General features: G+C 58.2%; 1 protein-coding gene across 10 annotated transcripts in view; it reads right to left on the bottom strand.

Annotated features, from left to right (window-relative positions):
- CAMK2B (calcium/calmodulin dependent protein kinase II beta) overlaps positions 1–20,011 on the bottom strand; it is a 140,205-nt gene that overhangs the window by 55,851 nt on the left and 64,343 nt on the right. For all 10 annotated transcript variants that reach the window (XM_032763214.1, XM_032763285.2, XM_032763266.2 and 7 more), the window contains exons 4-6: positions 19,507–19,561; positions 15,482–15,547; positions 1,637–1,709 (exon numbers count right to left, since the gene is read on the bottom strand). In XM_032763214.1, the coding sequence (XP_032619105.1) occupies positions 1,637–1,709; positions 15,482–15,547; positions 19,507–19,561 (194 nt within the window). The remainder of the gene's footprint in view (positions 1–1,636; positions 1,710–15,481; positions 15,548–19,506; positions 19,562–20,011) is intronic.

Below are 20,011 nucleotides of genomic sequence, written 5' to 3'. Positions count from 1 at the left end.
CCTCATGTGACTGCCCAGCTCCATCACCCTCTTATGGCATATCTCCAGGAGCCAGAACCGAGCTCCATCACCCCAGTACGGCACAACCCCACAGGTGAGAGCCCAGCTCCATCGCCTTATTACAGAATAACCCTACAAGTGAAGGTCCAACTACATAATCCCGTTCCAGCATGACTCCACGCACCAGACCCTGGCTCAGCTACCACCTTGTGGCACAACCAGAGCCCAGCTCCATCATCCCATTACAGCATGACCCTATGCACCACAGCGCAGCCATGGAAATGTCCTGCCCTGTCCCACTCCCCAGGTAGGACACAGACAGCCACAAGCTCCTGGGGAATGGCATCTTTGCCCTGTACCATTTCCTGGGTTTGCAGGGGACATTCTGGAGGGATGCCCCAGAGTGGTTCTGTGGCCTCCCCCAGCTCACAGGGGGCAGAAGTCCCCTGGAAAAGCTTGGTGTGTCACTGAAGGGGCAAGGAACTGATGAACAGTTCCTGTCTCCAAAGCTGTAAGGAAAAGGTGGGCAGCAGCAGAGGAGGGAGAAGCCCAGGGTCTACACCAGGTCTGGCATAGGAACCCCCTTGTTAATTTCACAGCACTGTTTCTGGGTCTCTCAGAGACACACACGCACCCCTTTATCCTAGCCCCACTCAGCCACACGAGACCACGTCCCTGCTCTTCACGCTTGGAGGCCCAGCACGATTTGCGACGCCCAGGGGGCTTTATGGGGGGCAAACAAAAGACAAGCAACCCACGGCGGGAGTCACAGAGAACAGGCAACACAGTTCAACTAGACACAGGGCATGCAGACAGCTGGCGAGAGCCTTCCTTGGCAGGAGTCCCGCCCGCCTGCAGGTGCCGCCTGGGGGCGGGGAGAAATGTTGGACGAGGCAAAGGGGAGGGCAAAAAGAGAGGAAAAGGTCGCTAGGGAACCAATCTCATTGTCCATTAGCTTCCTGAACCCCCAGTCCCAGGCATAAGCTCGTGCTAGGCAGCAGCCACACGAATCAGCTCAGATTAGCCAGGCCTTGCCGCGCAGAACGAATCCTTCCTAGCAACAGGGGCTGGGCGCCTGTCCAATACCAAGGGGCAGTGCAAGACGAGGGGGCACCCAGCGGGTGAGCCACTGCACTGATCTAAGCAGGGGTTGGGTGCCGGGAGAGGGGTAAAGAGCCTGATCTTGGCCCGCTGCCCTCTGCTGCTCCAGGAGGTGGCCGAGAGGCCAGCTGTATCCCCCTGCTAAAGAGCCGGCCCCCTTGCTGCATCATGCTCTCAGCACAGTATCTTCTCTCCCAGGAATTCTCCAGTTGTCCTACGTGGGCGGTGGCTAGAAAGGAGCAGCTCCCGCTTTCGCCTCTGGGTGGTGACAAACCCCAACCCCTGCCCAGCTTCTCCAATTGCCTGGAAGTGCCAACTGGGTGCTCTGTCCCCCGCTACTGGGCAGGGTCTGTCCGGCGCGTCCCCATGGCTGAGCCGAGCCGATTTCTGATTGGGCCCCCTGTGCCGGCCCCTTTCCCACAGGCCCCTGCAGTGGCATGGGGCTGAACCACTCTAGTTCTCGCTCAGAAACATGCACAAGGTACAAAGACGGACGGACGGACAGACGGACAGAGCAGCGGGGTAGAAAACTCACCTTGAGGTCTCTGTGGACGACCCCCATTTGGTGGCAATGGAGAACAGCCTCCAGGATCTGCTGGATGCAATGACTGCATGCAAACACCAGGGGGCGCGTTAGTTCATGGTGAGTGGTAACAACCAGGCAGGCTGGTGTGGGGCAGGAGGTGAGAAGGGGGATGATGGGGGACGGGAGAAGAAGTGGAAGTGGAGGAGGAAGAGGAGAATGGAGATAATGGAGTTGGACTCCCTCTCAATCTCAGTCTCTAATTGCAAAGGAGCTGCCCCAAATTATGGACCTGGAGGCGGGGGTGGGGAGAGGAAAGAAATGCCCAGTGATGGGGGAGCAGCCCTGGGCCAGAGAAAGGGGCCCAGGAGGGAAGACACACAGGCCACCGGAGCATTAGGGTCAGGCGGTGATGGAGGGGGTCCGCCATCCGCCGGTTTCCGGCATTGCCGTTCCCCCTGCTCTGGGCTTGCAGGGAGGACCTGCAGGCAGGGGATGTGAGGTGTCATCCCGGGAACCCCCAAATCCCCCCTGCCCCCAAAAATCCTGCTATCTCAGTCCCTTCAGCCCCATTCCATCAGGGATGAAGCAGTACCAGGTGTGGCACAAGGCCACCCACTGGAGACCCACACCACCATGCCCTCTTGAAAGAGGATGGACAGCAGCAGGGATACAGCTGGCACCTCTGTGCCCTGGCCTGGCTGTCTATACCTCTTGCCCCCACTGCCCGGCCCAGACGCACCTTGGTAACTACAGCAGAACCAAGACCTTGGGCCTGTTGGATTTCTGCCCACCCACTTCCCCTGCTCCTCTCCTACCCCAGCTGGGCTGAGCCCACCAGCCACCAGGTCTGTTCAAACCACCCAACGCACAGAGGGTCACTGATCTGATCAGCCTGGATCACGACTGGGGCTCTGCAAGGGACCAGCTCAAGCCAAATAACCAGCGATCATCACCCACTGCCCCCCCCGGCCAGCCTCAGCTCCAAAGTCTCCTCCCGATTCTGGCGTGGACCGCTCCCTGCCCAGCGCAGAGATGGGAGCATTCAGCTCTGGGCCGAGCACTGCCCTGACATGTAGTATTCCCATGAGTGACTGAGGAGAGTCCAGGCCATAGCCCTCAGGCTGGGAGACACTGGGGTAAGGAGATTTTAATACATGGCCTTTGCCTCCCGGTCCCTTAGGAGCTGGGGCTCAGCTCACGGCTACGGGGACAGCAGGAAGGGAGTGCAGGAGCATATTTTGTATAGGCCCTATAGAAATGCCAGGAATGACTTGTCTTCCGCCCCAGGGAGCCATGTTTTCATAGGACCTCCCCCTGTCCCACCCAGGAGGGCATCCTGCATTGGAACCATTTGGTCCTTAACCTTCTCAGCCAGGTACCATCCCCTGAGCACTCACACCTAGGGGTGATTCAGACACTCACACACTCTTGTGCTGCAGAGCAGGGCTGTCCCTGTTGTGCTGAGGGGAAACCTAGGCACGGGGTGACCTTGCCCGAGCTCAAAGAGGAAGGGCGTGAAGGAGACAGGAATTGAACCTGGGTTTCCTGCGAGCCAGTCCAGCAGCCAAGCCGCCTTCCTCCCCAAGAGGCCGAGTCCAGTGCGACCTTGAGGCCTTTCCTCATGCTAGAGCACATTTGTGGGGAGCTCTCAGAGTCCCCAGGAAATCTGCACAGGACCCTGCAAACCTCCCCGCAACACTGTCTCTGATCTGTGGCCCCCTAGCCTGCCCCATGAGAACCACTTCACCCTGAGTGAGGGCCCCGCTTGCCAACCCTTTTTGTAACAGCCACGACAAGCCTCACCCTTCAGCATCCGATCCCACGGTCTGGGTGCACCGCAGGAGCCAACAGTGATGTTGCCACCACGCTACCCCAGAGCAGACACTGTCCTTTCGAGCTTGTGAGTTTGGGGCACTGGGACCTTTTTGCGTGTGCCTTCCAGCCCAGAGCAGGCACTCATGTCTGGCCCATAAGCTGTCCTAGAGCTCTGCTGACCGCCTTGGTTTCCAGTTCTCTTCCAGGACCACTTTCCAGTGATCTTTGAAGTGCTGGTTGCCATGGGCTCCTGTTCTTGGAGAAAAGGCTCTTCTCCCATGGCATTGGAAAGAGGAGCCCCTCCCTGGGAACATCTGGGTGCAGGGGAATCTCATCCGGGGGTCCTCTTCTCTGCGCTTTGCAAACTGGAGCCCACTGGACTTCTGACCGCAGAACAGGCCTGTTCTGTCTTCTCAGGCGTCTGCTTGCAGGGGAGTGTGGATGGTGGAAAATAAGTTGAGGGCTAGAGGGGACTGAACAATCACCCTGCTCTCACACAGCCTCCTCTTCCAAGCTAAGCCAAGAGTGTCCCTCTGCAAGTGGAAAGATGCAGAGCACACTGAGTGCAAACATTGAACATTGAGTGGAACGGACCCACCATCCACAGGGCTCAGTCAGGGCCTTGAACTGAGTCACAAACTCAAAGGCCTCCAGACCTGCGGTGACTGACTTGGAGTGAAAGCATGAAAAATGTCCTGACTGGTTAAGAGATGACCCAGGGGACGGTGTGCCATTTACACCCACAAAAGGATGCACATGGCAAGGAGGGGGAGGAACTGTCCAGGGATGGCCAGGGACTTGAATTAGGTATATGGGGATGAGCTTTGACTGAAAATAAGAAAATGTTTCCTGGAACAGAAGGCCTTCCCTGGGAAGGGTTGGGAGCCCCCTCACTTGGGACATCTTAAGACCAGACTGGACAAAGCCTAGGAGAATCAATTGTAGGAACATAACAAATGGAAAAAAGGGGAAGTTGACAGTAATAAATATTAATTGGAAGTTAGGAATTGTAGAAAATTGATAAGGGAAGCCAAGGGACACAAGGCGAAACCTATGGCCAGCAGAGTTAAGGACAACAAGAAAAAGGTTTTAAAAAATATATTAGGAACAAAAAGAATCCTGACAATGGAATTGGTGCATTGCTAGATGGAAATGATAGAATTATCATTAATAATGCAGAAAAGGCAGAAGTGTTCAATAAATATTTCTGCTCTGTATTTGGAGGAAAAAATAGCTGATGTAGTCTCATCATATAGTGATGATAATAAGAGGCTTTCCATTCCACTGGTATCTCAGGAAGACATTAAACAGCAGCTACTGAAGTTGGACATTTTTAAATCAGCAAATTCAGAAAACTTGCATCCAAGAGTTTTAAAAGAGCTGGCTGAGGAGCTTGCTGGCCCATTAATGTTCACTTTCAATAGGTTTTGGAGCGCTGGGAAATTTCCAGAAGACTAGAAAAAAAGCTTAATGTTGTGCCAATTTTTAACAATGGTGAACGGGACAAACTAGGCAATTATAGGCCTGTCAGCCTGACATTGATCCCGGGCAAGGTAATGGAGTGGCTGATACAGGACTCGATTCATAAAGAATTAAAGGATTATAATGTAATTAATGCAAATCAACACAGGTTTATGGAAAAATATCTTATCAAACTAACTTGATATCTCTTTTTGACGAGGGTAGTAACATTGATGTAATATACTTGGACACTGTAAGGCGATTGACCTGGCACTGCACAACAGTTTGATTACAAAACTAGAAGTCTAAAATTAACATGGTACACATGAAATGGATTCAAAACTGGCCATCTGATAAGGCACAAAATGTAACTGTAAACGGACAATTGTCATCAAGCGGGTGTGTTTCTAGCACAGTCCTGCAGGGACTATTATTTTACATTTTTAACTCAATGATGTGGGAAAAAAACAAAACCATCACTGATAAAGTTTGCAGATGATATAAAATTTGGAGGAGTGGTAAATAATGAAGAGGACAAATCTCCGACAGAGAGATCAGGATTGCGTGGTAAACTGGGTGCAAGGAAACAGTGTGAGTAAATGTACATAGGTAGGAACAAAGAATACTGTATAGGCTATACGGGATGGGGGACTCTATCCTGGGAAGCAGTGACTCTGAAAAAGATTTGGGGGCCTGGTGGATAATCAGCAGAACATGAGCGCCCCATGTGATGCTGTGGCCAAAACCGCTAATGCAAGCCTGGGAAGCATAAACAAGGGGAATCTCAAGTAGGAGCAGAGACAAGGGGCAACTATTTCACCTCTGTGTTTGGCGCTGGTGCGACCGCTGCTGGGATCTGGTGCCCAGTTCTGGTGCTCACAATTCAAGGAGGATGTGGATCAATTGGAAAGAGAGCAGAGAAGAGCCATGAGAATGATTAAAGGTTTGGAAAACCTGCCTTCCAGTGAGAGACGCAAAAAGATCCATCTATTTAGCTTAACAAAGAGAGGGTCAAGAGGTGACTTGATCCCAGTCCGTCAGTGCCTACATGGGGAACCAGTATTTGATAATAGGCTCTTCAGTCTAGCAGAGGAAGGTCTAACATGATCCAATGGCTGGAAGTTGAAGCGCGACAAATTCAGACTGGAAAGAAGACGTATATTTTTAACAGTCAGAGTAATTAACTGTTTGGACAACTTCCCATGAGTCGTGGTGGATTCTCCATCACTGACAATTTTAAAACCAAGGCTGGCTGTTCCTTTAAAAGACCTGATCTAGAAATTTTTATGGGGGAAGTGCCAGGGCCCATGTCGTACAGCAGCTGAGACCAGATGATCACAGAATATCAGGGTTGGAAGGGACCTCAGGAGGTATCTAGTCCAACTCCCTGCTCAAAGCAGGACCAACACCAACTAAATCATCCCAGCCAGGGCTTTGTCAAGCCTGACCTTACAAACCTCTAAGGATGGATATTCCACCACCTCCCTAGGTAATCCATTCCAGTGCTTCACCACTCTCCTAGTGAAATAGTTTTTCCTAATATCCAACCTCCGCACTGCACTTGACACCATTGCTCCTTGTTCTGTCATCTGCCACCACTGAGAAGAGCCGAGCTCCATCCTCTTTGGAACCCCCTTTCAGGAAGTTGAAGGCTGCTATCAAATCCCCCCTCACTCTTCTCTTCTGCAGACTAAATAAGCACAGTTCCCTCAGCCTTCTCCTCATAAGTCATGTGCCCCAGCCCCCTGATCATTTTCATTGCTCTCCGCTGGACTCTCTCCAATTGTCCACATCCCTTCTGTAGTGGGGGGCCCAAAAATGGAGCAATACTCCAGATGCGGCCTCACCAATGCCGAATAGAGGGGAATAATCACATTCCTCGATACTGCTGGCAATGCGCCTCACTAATTGCAGCCCAATACTGCTGACTCATATCCAGCTTCTCATCCACTGTAATCCCCAGGTCCTTTTCTGCAGAACTGCTGCCTAGCCATTGGGTCCCTAGTCTGTAGCAGTGCATGGGATTCTTCCATCCAAAGTGCAAGACTCTGCACTTGTCCTTGTTGAATCCCATCAGATTTATTTAGGCCCAATCCTGCAATCTGTTTAGGTCACTCTGGACTCTATCCCTACCCTCCAGCGTATCTACCTCTCCCCCCAGCATAGCATCATCTGCAATGATCACAGTGGTCCCTTGTGGCCTTGGAATCTATGTATCTGCATGAAACCAGCTCTGCCCTGGACAAGGGGCGACTAGATGAGCTTGCATCTTCGCTCAATTGTTCTGCTTCTAGGAGGGCATTTCCTCAAAGCAGCATGTGGGGGAAATCTGACACGCTGGCAGAGATATGCTCCTCCCCCTTTCTTGGAGACGGCATCAGAGACACAGGGCCCAGTTTGCGAAGTGTCAGCCCCTGTGCTTAGAATGGATGAAAGGTCTCAGCTGTGTGATGCCTCTGCATTCAAAATGAGTGGGGGAGAATGGGTTTCCTCCTAGGCTGCCCTCAGCTTTCTGCTGCTTGGTGGAAAACACACTGTAAGTTCGCGGAGATCTGCCATGCCCGGCTCTGGGGATTCAGGGGTCCAGAAGGAGCTGCAACTATCGCTCCGCTAGCCCCGGGTCCTTCTCATGTGCCCGATCGGAGAGTGGAGCTTAGAGCAGTCTCACATTGCGGCTGGTGACACTTGCTAGTGTTTACTGGGTGCTTCCTTCCACGGGGAGAGCCCTGCTCTCTGAAGGGCTAATTGAGCGTCTCTGGCACTGTCCTTGCCCTTCTGGGGGTCACGATTTGCCCATCAGCCCACTGCATGCTGGCCTGAGTGCATGGCCAGGCTCTGCCCGGCTTCTGTCGCTGCATGGCCAGTCAGCTTCCCCAGGGCAGGCGATCACACTGCTGCAGAGGGTTCTGGCCCAGCTCAGTAGTATTTTGAAGGTTTCCTGGTGCAGCTGCTCCGGTTGCCAGGCTCTCCACTTGGTTGCTAAGTTATTCTAGCTGCTCGGAGCAGATTGGCTGGAGAGGTGCCTGCTCTGGGACTAGATTTCCCCCCCTTGATTTTTCCTTTTGGAGAGCGAATTTGCTGTGGAAGGAACAGGCCAGGGGAGATTCAGGGGGTCAGGCACTTGGGTCTCAGCAGGGGAGGGCAGGGCCCTGGGGTCTCAGCAGGGTTGGGGCAGGACCCCGGGCACTTGGAGCTCAGGAAATAGGCAGAACCCCATAGCCTCAGCATGGAGGGAGCATGTGCCCAAGGGAGGGGAAGGCAGGTCCTGTGCTTGCTGGTTCTGCAGGGAAGTAGTGTTAAATGGTCCGATCTCACATGCTTGCCTGTTTACATGGACAGGCTGTCCTTCTCCCCTGGAGGGGGCAAGGAGTCGGGAGGGGCAGACACTGCATGGCCCTGGGTCTTCCCTCTGTTAGGATTCAGATCACTGAGCTGGTAAGTGAGTTGGTGCAGAAGACAAGAAGACAGCAGAGACTGAGTCACGTACTGGCTTGGTGCTTTGTGCTGCCCTCCTTAAGCTTACTGTGGACTGCAACAGGCCATTTGCACGGCTGAGCTCCCTGTGCCTCCCACCCGGGCCCACTCGCACGGCCAGGATCCCCGTGCCTTCCATCTGGGCCCACTCGCACGGCTGGGATCCCCTGCGCCTCCCACCCAGGCCCACTCGCTTGGCCGGGATTCCTGCGCCCTGCACCCGGGCCCACTCGCACGGCCAGGATCCCTGTGCCCCACGCCCTGGCCCATTTGCATGGCGGTTTTTGACCGGAACGCCCGGTTGAAAAGGGACCCTGGTGGCAAGTCCAGTCGGCAGCACAGTGGGGCTAAGGCAGGCTCCCTGCTTGCCTTGGATCTGCGCAGCTCCCTGGAAGCGACTGGCACGTCCAGCCCCTAGTTGCAGGGGCGATCAGGGAAGCATCAGAGGATGCTGCCTCTGCCCTCAGCGCCGGCTCCGCAGCTCCTATTGGCCAGGAACCATGGCCAATGGGAGCTGCAGGGGCAGTACCTGCAGGCGTGGGCAGCGTGTGGAGCCGTCTGCCCCTCCCCCTAGAGACCAAACATCCGGTCGCTTCTGGGAGCAGCACAGAGCCAGGGCAGGCCTTAGCCATGCTGCACCACCAACCGGGAGCCACCTAAGGTAAGCGCTGCCCAGCCAGAGCCTGCACCCCAAACTCCCTGCCTCAGGTCGGAACCCCCTCGCGCCCCATAACTCCCTCACAGAGCCCACAACCCCAACCCCCTACCCCAGCCCTGAGCCACCTCCCAGAGCCTGCACCCCTCTTCCCCAGCATGGAGTCCCTTCCTGCACCCCAAACCCCTCATCCCAGAGCCCGCACCCCCAGCCAGAGCCTGCACCCCCTCCCACACCTCAACCCCCTGCCCTAGCCCTAGTTCTGAGCCTGCTCCCACACTCCAAACTCCTTGGCTCCAGCCCAGAGCCCCCTCTTGCACCCCAAACCCCCTCATCTCCAGCCCCACCTCAAAGCGCAGACCTTCAGCAGGAGCCCTCCTTACCTTCTGCAACCCACTCCCTGCCCTAGCCCAGTGAAAGTGAGTGAGTGTTGGGGAGTGCGAGCAACCGAGGTAGGGGGCCTGGAGTGAGTGTAGGGTGGGGCCTCAGAAGTGGGGGGCAAGGGTGTTCGGTTTTGTGCAATTAGAAAGTTGACAACCCTCCCTGGGCCCATTTGCACAGCCGGGACCTCTGCGTCTCCCACCCGGGCCCACTCGCACGGCCGGGATCCCTCAGCCCGTCTCTCCCATTGGCAGCACAGCTGCTGCCGTGGGGTTTTTACCCCAGGGAGAGGTTGGGACTTTACTGCCAGAAATGTCTGCATTGGAGGAGGCCCCGAGCTGTCTCCCCTGGAATGTTAGAGCCACATGGTCAGGATTGAGCCGATGGGTGCCTGTCCCTGAGGATAGGGTCTCTTAACGGCCCCGGGCTGCCCACCTGCCCCATGCACAGAGTCCCAGCGTAGGAACCTCCTCCAATCCTTCTCCAGCAGGCAAGCCCGACAAGGTATGGCCCGGCATGGGCCACTCTTCCCTATGCAGGGACAGGGCACCGCTGCCTGGGGCTGCCCCTTCCGGAACCCCACGGGGGATCCCCTGGTGCTGTGTTGACATAACCCACTGGTCCAGGGGCGCTATAGAGACCCTGCCCCTGGGTCTGCTCTGGAACTGGCCCATTAAAGAGCCCTGGCTCTTCGGTCCACACAGTAGCAGCTCCTGCATGTAGCACGGGAGGTCACTGGTTCAAGCCCTGTTGCGTCAGACCAGTGGGCAGCCAGCATATGAGCAGGCATCTGCGTCATGGCAGCAAAAGGCCTCGCTCAGGCCTCCTTGTTCCCCAGCTCAGAAGGGGACAGCCTACCCCAGCACCGGCGGGCTTTTCCAAACCGCAGCACAGGGACCAAGGAGGTCACCCAGGACAGAAGAGAAGAGGGGCTGGAGCCTGGGGCTGAGCAATGAGAGATGGGATCGCTGCCCAGCTCAGAGAGGAAGGGGCCAGCAGAAGGTGCCTGTGAAATCCCTTGCAGCCTGGGGACTTTGGAGAGGGCACTTTGGCATAAGCCAGCAACGTGGGCAGATCTGGGCACAGCATCTCAGTAGGTGAGGAGTGACCTTAAGCCCAGCTTGTGCACCCAACAACACCAACAAGCCACAGGTTCAAGCTCTCCTCCGGTCATTCAGGGAGTCCCTGGCCTGGGGAGGCCGCAGTGAGCAGGAGCCTGAAGGGAAGAATGTGTCCCCTTGGCCACGATGGGGTGTGGCGAGCTCTGGCCGGGAGACAAGCCGCTAGGTGCTCGGGTCTGGGAGACAGAACTGGCAGCCATGCGGGGGCGGCGTGAGGGGTGGCAAACAAGACAAGAGATGCGAAAGAGGCGGGGGTGGGGGGAGAGAGAGAAAGAAAAAGAGAGGAAGGGGGCGGGGGGAGATGAGACAGTGAAATGCAAATTGAATCAAGCCGCCCGGTTGAGATTTCAAATTATTGTCAGGGGTGGGGAGGGGGGGATGGTGTCTGGTCCCACGTGTGCTGGAACTGGGGCAAGACGTCTGCATCCGGGCGCTGCCTCCTGTCCAGGGCCTCAGACCTGCCTGCCCTGCCCAGCCGCAGCGCAGTGCCCAGGAAGGACTCGGCCGGGCATGCTGAGAATCGAACTAAAAAAAACGTCCCCAGCCCTGGATATCGTCTCCCTCTCCACCCCCCAAAAATCAAAAGCAGCTAGCGGGGAGGGGATGTGGGGGCGGTGCCAGCACCCCAAGCCCGACGCCAGGAGAGGGCGAAAGGCATATACTGACCTTCAAGTCCCTGTGCACAATGGCATAGTGGTGCATGTAAGTTACGCTTTCTAATAGCTGATGGATACAGTGACTGCAAAACAAAACGGGGAGGAAGGGAGAGAGAAAGTGGGTCAGGGAGGGGCGGGAAAGGGGGACGGGGAGAGCGGCGAAGGGGGAAGACACGGGAGACGGGCAGGACAGGGTCCCAATGAGGAGAGGGGGCGAGGGAGGGGATAAGAAGGGCGTGAGAGAGACGATCAAATGTACAGAAGGAAACCGAAATAATGCATGAAAGGGAACGAGTTCCAGAGGCAGGATAAGCAGGCAGAGGGAAGTGGGTGGGTCCAGAGGGACAGATGGACAGACGAAGAGGGACAGGGGGGACAGGGTGGAGATGGGGGACGAGAGAAGGAGAGAGAGAAACAATGTTGTGAAAGCTCTGAGACCACAGGGGGTTATCACAAGGTGTGCAGGGATGGCTGTTAATGGCACCAGGAACTGCAGGCTGCCAGGGCCGAAAGGAGGGGGCAGTTGGGACCCAAGGTGCGGAGGGCAGAGCGGGTGAGCAGAACCCCCAGCTGGCAGGGCCGAGTCCAGCTCAGCAGCCGCAGAACGAGCGTGGAGCAGGGAAAGGGCTGCAGGAGCTGTGGGAGGAGGGTCACTGTCTTGGGGCTCTGGGAACTGATAACCTGGAAGGGTGACCCCACTATCTAGTCAGGGGTCATGTGGGCTGGGGCTGTGCACCCCCCCCTGCAAATAGCAGCTCTTTCCATGCCCCTCAAACCTGACCTACAGCCTGGTCTGCTAGGATGGCCCTGAGTACCCCCAACATCTCTACCAATGCCTTTTGATCCGACCCACCGCGGCCCCCCTGTCCCAGCCCCAGCTCCCCACCACAGCTCTACCGGTGCCCCTCACTCCGACCCACAGCCTCTGCTAGCCCAGCCCTGGGTTTCCCCCCCAGCTCTGCCGGTGCCCCTCACTCCGACCCGCAGCCCCTGCTAGCCCAGCCTTGGGTTCCCCCCCCACAGCTCTGCCGGTGCCCCTCACTCCGACCCACAGTCCCTGCTAGCCCAGTCCTGAGCTCCCCCCGTCCCCAGCTCGGCCAGTGCCCCTCACTCCGACCCACAGCCCCTGCTAGCCCAGCCCTTGGCTCCCCTCAGTTCTGCCAGCACCCCTTGCTCTGACCCACAGCTCCTGCTATCCCAGCCCTCAGCTCCCCCCCCAACTCTACCAGTGCCCCTCACTCCTGACCCACAGTGCCTGCTATCCCAGCCCTCAGCTCCCCCTAGCTTTGCCAGTGCCCCTCACTCCAGACCCACAGTGCTTGCTATACCAGCCCTCGGCTCCCCCGCCCAGCTCTACCGGTGCCCCTCACTCCCAACCCACAGCTCCTGCTATCCCAGCCCTCGGCTCCCCCGCCCAGCTCTACCGGTGCCCCTCACTCCCAACCCACAGCCCCTGCTATCCCAGCCCTCGGCTCCCCCCAGCCATGCCAGTGCTAAGTAAGAGGAAAGGAATCCCAGCTCCACAAGTCCTGTGTGGGGCCCTAGCACTTAGGCCCAGCTCCTGCTCTCAACCAACAACAACGAGCCCCAGGTTCAAGCTCTCCTCACTGACCCACAGCCCTGTGCTCCCCACCCGCAGCCCCAGCTGCTATTCCTAATTGGTACCACACCACTCTGCTCATGCACCTCAGTCCGGCCCAGTGGCTCTCCCAGCTATTCCAGTCTGGGCAGCTTGGCGTCAGCTCTGCCCTTGCCCCTCCATTCCAGTCCTGGCCCTCTGAGGAGTGGACTCTGCCCATAGCGCCCCATCGGGCTGGTTTGATATGAACCAAGAGCCTCCCGGTCTGTTCCACTGGGCTGCGCCGAGGCCATGGCAGAGGAGGGGAGCCCTTGGCATGCATGGGGGTGGAATCTGGGGGTGCTTTCCGGATCGCAGCCGCGGGAAGCCACCGCTCCACAGAGCTATGCCACGGAAAGGGGAAGGCCCCAGCTGTGGACCCACCGGGAGAGAGAGTCCCATGGCTCCATCCCAGCCTAGCTTCACCGTGTCTCAGGGGAGCAACAGGAGTGGGTGGAGGCCACTGGGATGTCCTGCCTGGATTCTGCCTCCCTTTGCCGCAGCCTGATGCTTGGAGCAGACCCCCACCCGCAGGGGTTTGGGTGGGTGCCCAGAGGGCCAGAATACAGTCTGAGAGCCCCCCTGAGGCAGGGAGAGGCCACAGGAGCGCAGGGCAGGGCCTCGCATGGGGTTGGAAGCTCTCTGGTGAACAGGGGTCGATGGGCGGCGGAGTGAATCTGCAGAAATGGCCTCTCGGGGGGAGCCTCCCCCGCCCTGCCAGGTCACAAATCAACCCCGAGCCTCCTCCCCTGCCACCCACAAAGCAAGCTGGGCTACAAGGCTAGAGCAGGCCCCTGGGATGCTGGGGCAATGAGGAGCCTTAATAGAGGCAACATGGACTAATGGGTAGAACTTGGGAGCTGGAAACCCCTGGGGTTCTTTCCCCGCCCCCTGGCTGTGAGCAAACCCAGCAGGGACAGGCCTGAGTAGCTGAATGCCATGGGAGAGATCTAACCCATGGGGCTGCCCCACATGGGCTCCCCTAGCAGGGGGCTCCCACCACAGACAGCCCAGGGATGCGGGAGTTGCATGGAGAGGGAAACTGATTAGCACCTGTCACCAGCCCCCACCCCATTAGCCCAGCTCCGGGCTGTCCCCACACAGAGTTCTGCTGCGGCCCCTCAGTCCTGACCCACAGCCCCTGCTATCCCAGCCCTGGGCTCCCCACACATATAGCTCTGCCACAGCCCTTCAATCCTGAACTGATGCCCGCCCACTATCCTAGGCCACATCCCCCTCCTGGGGAAAGCATCAGACGCCTGGAACGGCAATGAAGCTGAATGAGGAGGGGCCATGAGCCCGGGTCTCCCCAGAAGTGCCTAGATGGGGCGGCGTGTGAGGTCATTACCTAGAGCCCAGCTTGGCCAGGTCCCTACGGCTGGGAACCGTCTGAGCATGAGAAGTGTGACGGACATCTGACCTCCTCTGGCACGGAACCAGTGCCTGCCCGGCCCAGGGCTCCCTGTTCACAAGGGGGCTGGGGAGATGACAAGCAGTGAACAGCGAGATTCTAGGGACCAGTACATGGTGGGAGGGGGCCAGCGCGCTCCAGTTGGATGGGACCAGGAACGGGCACGTCATCAGACAAGCCCACGCATGACCCGTCACCAGGACACCTGTGCCTTTGGCCCTGCAGGGAACCCACCGCTCAGGCCCCTGTCAGCAATGCCCCCCAAACCCTGCTGCTGCCTTCAGACAGGCCCTGTCCCTACAGTTTGTTCCCAGTCCCCCGTGCTTTCTACCAGGTTGCTGCTCTGTGTCCGCTGCTCCCTGATGGCTGAGACAAGCCCCACTGACTCCAGCTGCTCGTGGAAGGGTCAGTGGCCTCCCAGTTGCCAGGATGCAGACCCAACAGCCAGGCTGGGGCCAGAGGGAGGGACGCTGCACCCTTCCCGCTCTGGGACCGACCCCTACTCCAGTACTGCAGCTCAGTGCTCCCTTGTCCACTCTGAGCGCCCCTACATCCTACCTGGCCCTGCCCCACAGCTCTGCCAGAGCCTCTTGAGCCTCATCAGTAGTTCAGCTGGTCCCGAGCCCTCTTCCCCAGCCAAACCCCTCGGTTCTGATCCAGAATGCCCCCTCCCCCTGCTGCTGTGCCAACGCACCTCCGTCCCACCCTACAGCAGCCCTGGCCCCTGCTGCCTGGCTGGCAACCGCGCCCAGCTGCGTGGTGACTTTGTGAATGCTCCCTAAAGGACTAGGCTAAGACCAGACTCATCCCACTGATGATCTGAACCCCCCACGAACAGCTCCCCAGAGGGGAAAGCATGAATGCCCCAGGTCCCACCACCCCTCTGCCTCTCTGGCTGCGCCCCAGAAGCCAGTGGGCCCCAGAGGGAGAGTTACCGCAACTCTCCTCCTCATCCTCAGGGAGCATGGGGTAGGCACCTGTTTTCAGGCCCAGGCCGGCTGAAGGGCCCTGTGAACTGAACCACAGCAGGGGGACCCAGTGCTGGATGTGACAGCAGGACACATGGCACGGTGGGTGCCAAAGGCATAGGCACTTGGCTATCACCTGGCAATACCTCTGGGGTCCCCTCCCCACTCTGCCAAGGTCATGAATGGGTTAATGTTGACGGGTACAGCTGGCACGGGATCAGGGAACAGTAAGAAGCGGGAGAGGGAAGGGGAGAAGGGTGGAGGGGAAAGTGGGGGTGGGGAGTTGCCACTCACCTGGCATCGGCTTCGCTGTAATATTCCCGGGCCACGATGTCTTCAAAGAGCTCCCCACCAGTGACCCTGAAACACAGAGCGGCAGAGTTCATCCTCCCAGTGCCCAACCCCCACTGCCCGGCTCCCACCCAAACCTCTCGCGGGGCACTTGCTGAGCTGGGGCCAGCCCGGCACTGGAGAACTAGAGCAGGTCCCAGCTACATCCCCAGCTAGCAGCCAGGCCCTGGTGTCCATCCCCTAGGCATGGGGGAGCTGCACCCTCTGCTCCCCCAGAGAGCACACCCCTGGTTCACCTGCATGACCAAGGCAAAGAGCGCAGACTGCATGGCACATGTGCCAGAGACCGAGCATCCAGACAGAAGCGATTCAGCGGCTGGCATGTTCCCCACCCCTGACGCCGACTGGGTAGCCCCTCGGTATGGACGAGCTGAAGCCCAATGCCTATCCTGGGACGTGAGGGGTATCGGGTGCCAAGTGGGGGGTACTTCCTGCCCCTCTGTGCCCCGCACCCTAGCAATGGGCAGAGGAGAGCAGGCAGGGCCTGGGCCTCCTCCCTCGTCCGTCCTACGCAGGAAGCCAGCTGCCAGCCTGTGCCCAGCCCAGCCAGTCAATGACAGCGGACCAAGGCCAGCCCTGCTCCTTCCCTGAGGGACACGGCCATAGGATGTCAGGCAGCAAGGGAATCCTGGGTCACCGAGTCCAGTCCCATTGGCCTGTAGCTCCAGTAACTCTCCCCCTTCTCGGGGGTTTGCCCCCTGGGAGGCGTTTATAGAGAGAATAATCAGCCTGGACGATGGGCATGCCAGGTTTGGGGGGCACAAGGCAGGGGCTGGGCAATCGGGTTGGAGACTGATCAAAGCCAGCTCCTTGCTGATAAGAGCAGTCAAGTCCCCTCTGGTGATGCCCACGGAGCCCCACGCCACCCCAGTCTCTGCCATGGCTCACCTCCCCTCTGGCAGGCTGAGGTCCCGGTGCCAGGACACCCTCACTTCAAGGGGGACACTGGACTCCCCCTATCCCTCTTTGCTCCTCTCCGATCGCCAAGCCCTGCTTTTCCTGGCACTCTGCTGCTGCCTGGCCATGCTGGCTGTCTCCACTCTGCCCACATGGCAGCTGGCAGCCCGCCTCCCTCAGCTTATCGCCAGCCCCAGCATGAGGGAGTTAGACTCCCATGTGGCAGCAAGGGAGATGTCTCCATGTTTCTCCGCCATCTATCCCCACGTCTCTGCACCACAGAACGGCAGGCATTCATCTGCACTTCACCATCCCCCAGGTGAGTCTCCCTCTCCCTCTTGTGGTGTGACTTTCCACTGGCCTCATGTGGACAGGAGCAGGGGCAGGGCAACTTGTAGGCTGGGTTCCCGGGGAGGCCAGGCACCTGCCAGCTGACGGCGATGCCAGCTGGGCTTGTGGGCACTTTGGTCTGTTTGATAATCAAACCCCCGAGGAAGCCAATGCAAATTCAGCCCACAGCCATGGCAAGCCAGGAGGGGCTGAGCTGACGCTCCTGAATTGAATGGATGGCAAAAATCAACACACGAGTGCGATCAGAGGGACAGTTCTGGCCTCTCCCAACAGGGGGTGCTGTGGGAGGCGGGGCAAGGTGCTGCTGGCTGTGGGGGGAGCTCCCGGCTACTCCAGCCACAGCCTCTCCCAGCAGGGGGCGCTGTGGGGGGCAGGGCAGGGTGCTGTCTGTGGGGGGAGCTCCCGGCTACCCCAGGCCTGGCCAAGGCTGGGAGGAGGTGTGAACTCTGTTCCTGCTGAGCTGTGACACGGTGCTGACTGGGGACACAGTAACGGGGTGGAGGCGGGGGAGTGCCGGTCCCCCTCCTCCTCTGCTCAGGGCAAGCCCACCCCAGCCCTCCCATTTCACTGTCTTTCAACCCCTGGCTGGCCATGGAAGCGAAGAGCTCATGTCCCAGGCCTACAGTGCTGGGGGGAGCAGGTGAGCGGGGTGAGCTCAGTGCCCAGGGCAAACCGTGTCTCTTGATTCCCCTCCCGCTGCAGGCTGAGGACATGCCAAGGTCTGTGCAACTCCAGCACAGGGAACCTGGAGCTGCCGTGACTCAGAGGAGAGCTAAATATAACCGAGCGATGAGCTCACCAGCTGCTATATCTGGAACGAGGCGAGAGGCGGCTGAGCACAGCACACCGGGTCTCCGCCGCCCCCCAGATGCGCCGTGCCAGCCCAGCCCAAAGCACTGGGTTCCCGGGCTCTCCGAAGCCAAGGCACCACGCCTAACACCTTCATGCTGGTCGCCTGCCCTCAGCCCTGGCCTCCTCAGCAAACTAGTCGCTTTGGATAGCGACTGCTGGGTCTGATCCTGACTGGCTCCTGTGAGCACTACTGCAATACAAACAAGCGTGGTCATCAAGCTAGGTTCCACTAGCCCTTCCTGCCCTGGCCACAGCCTGCTGGGGGCCAGTCCTAGGAGCCTTTTCTCCCGTGCATCAGACAAACTACTCAAGGTCCTGCCCGGCCTATCCCCAGCCTGCCCACCCTGTATCATTCACCGGTTCTGCCTCTGGTCTGCCAGCACCGCCCCCTTGTTACATTTCACACATGCATTTCTCTCCAGCTGGGAGACGCTCCCCTGAAACAGCCCCAGAGCCACCTCCTTAGCTACCTGCCGATCCCTCCTTAAAACTCATTCACCAGGAGCTCTACTGAAATCGTGTCACCAGTGTGGGAGACCCCGGCTGACTAATACTGTCTCATCGCTAAGGCTAATGTTCTGTCATGGATATTTTTAATAAAAGTCATCGGCAGGTCAGGGAAAATTCATGGAAGCCTGCGATCTGTCCCTGATATTTACTAAAAATATCCATGATAAAACGGGAAGGGACTGGCAGCTGCGGGGTGGCTGGGAGATCTAGGGTCCCCACCATCTGTGGGGACTCAGAGCTTCAGGGTCCCCTGCCCCCAGTGGCAAAGGGGAGCTGCAGGGTCCCCGTCCCCTCCACAGCGGTGGGGAGCTGTGGGAATCCCCCTATCACCACCGCAGTGGGGAGCTGCGGGGATTTCTCTGCTGCCCGTGGCAGCCTGGGGGGATCCCCCTGCCCTCTCCCCTCCTGGAGCATCGGGAGCTGCCGAGGTCCCCCTGTCCCACGGCTGTGGCCCGGAAGCTACCAGGGTCCCCCGTCCCACAGCGGTGGCCCGAAAGCTGCCGGGGTCCCCCACAGAGGCCGGAAGCTGTGGTGTACCTCCCGCCTGAGATAGCTGGGAGCTGTGGGGTACCCCTGCTGCCCATGGTGGCTGGGATCTTGGGGGCCCACTGCCTCAAGCAGCGAGGGTACCTCACAGCTCCCTCCCACTGCAGAAGGCAGCGGGACTCTGGAGCTCCCAGCTGCCAGGGCTGAAGTCACAAAGGTCTTTGGAAGTTACGGATTCTGTGACTTCCATAACCTCCATGACAAAATCATACCCTTCCTTATCGCTTCCACGTACTCCCCCATCTGCCTGTATCCACCAGCTGTCCCTGGTCTTAGACTTCGATTGGAAGCTCCTAGGGGCAAGGACTGGCTCTCTGCTCTGCGTCTAGCACAACAGAGAGAGTCAAGCATCTTGCTCCGGACAGACAGCAGGGGGAAGAATGGGGCCCCTGGGCACAGCAGATTCTAAGACCAAGTCTACCCCGATGGGGTCCTGGTGCAGGAGCTCCAGCAATGTAAATCGGAATGGTAACCTGCCTCTCCAGCCCAGGAGGAGAAGCAGAGAGAAAGACAAATCTCCAAGGGGGGAGAGATGAGATTCTCCTTCTCGCCCAGAGGGGGAAAAGCTCCCAAGCCCCTTCCAGCCTATGCCATAGCACCCGCCCCATCTCACCCTCACACAAATCCCCTTCCTGACAGCTGCTTCAGGGCACCCGGGCTAGAACTGAATTCAAACTTTTGGAAAAGCACAGCCAGACACGGCTGTCCTGAATTCCCTGTTACAGCAAACGAACTCTGCTATGGCTGGTTTTGATGGTGAATTAAGAGCCGCATGCCCCAGAACCCCCCACCGCAGCTCTTTAGCTACTTACAAATCAAAGATGAGGTAGTGGAAGCCCTCCTCGGATATGCTGTCATGGAGACGAACTGCAAAGGAGCACAAGCGTCAGCTGTTGCCTTGCTCTGGGAACAGGTGCCCAGATGGAGCCCTGAGGACTGGCCCCTCACTAGTTCGCAGGACGATGCCTCTCACAATACGTGTTTCCAGAGGCTTACAGAGCTGCTAGGACTCCCCTCTGGAATTGGGCACTAGCAGCTGGGCCCAGGAACCCGTGGTGACACTTGGGCGCTACAGGCACCAGCACTTGTGCTTAAGCCTGCCTGGGAATCTTAGTTCTGGGGCATGGGGTTGGAGGGACAGTCCCAAGCCTGGAGCTCAGCTCAGAGAGTGATGCCCCCTGCCAGATCCGGGAGTTACCAAGACCCAGGGCCCCAAGGCTGGTCATTCAGAATCAATGGCAGATCTCAGCGCTAGGGCATGTGGTGCGTTATGGTACGTAGAGGACAAAGGATCTATCTGCTAGGGGCATGCAGCCT

This window comes from Chelonoidis abingdonii, chromosome 2, assembly GCF_003597395.2.
Source record: "Chelonoidis abingdonii isolate Lonesome George chromosome 2, CheloAbing_2.0, whole genome shotgun sequence".
Lineage (NCBI taxonomy): Eukaryota > Metazoa > Chordata > Testudines > Testudinidae > Chelonoidis > Chelonoidis abingdonii.
The sequence above is the reverse complement of the archived record's forward strand: the minus strand, read 5'-3'. Positions and strand labels throughout refer to the sequence as shown.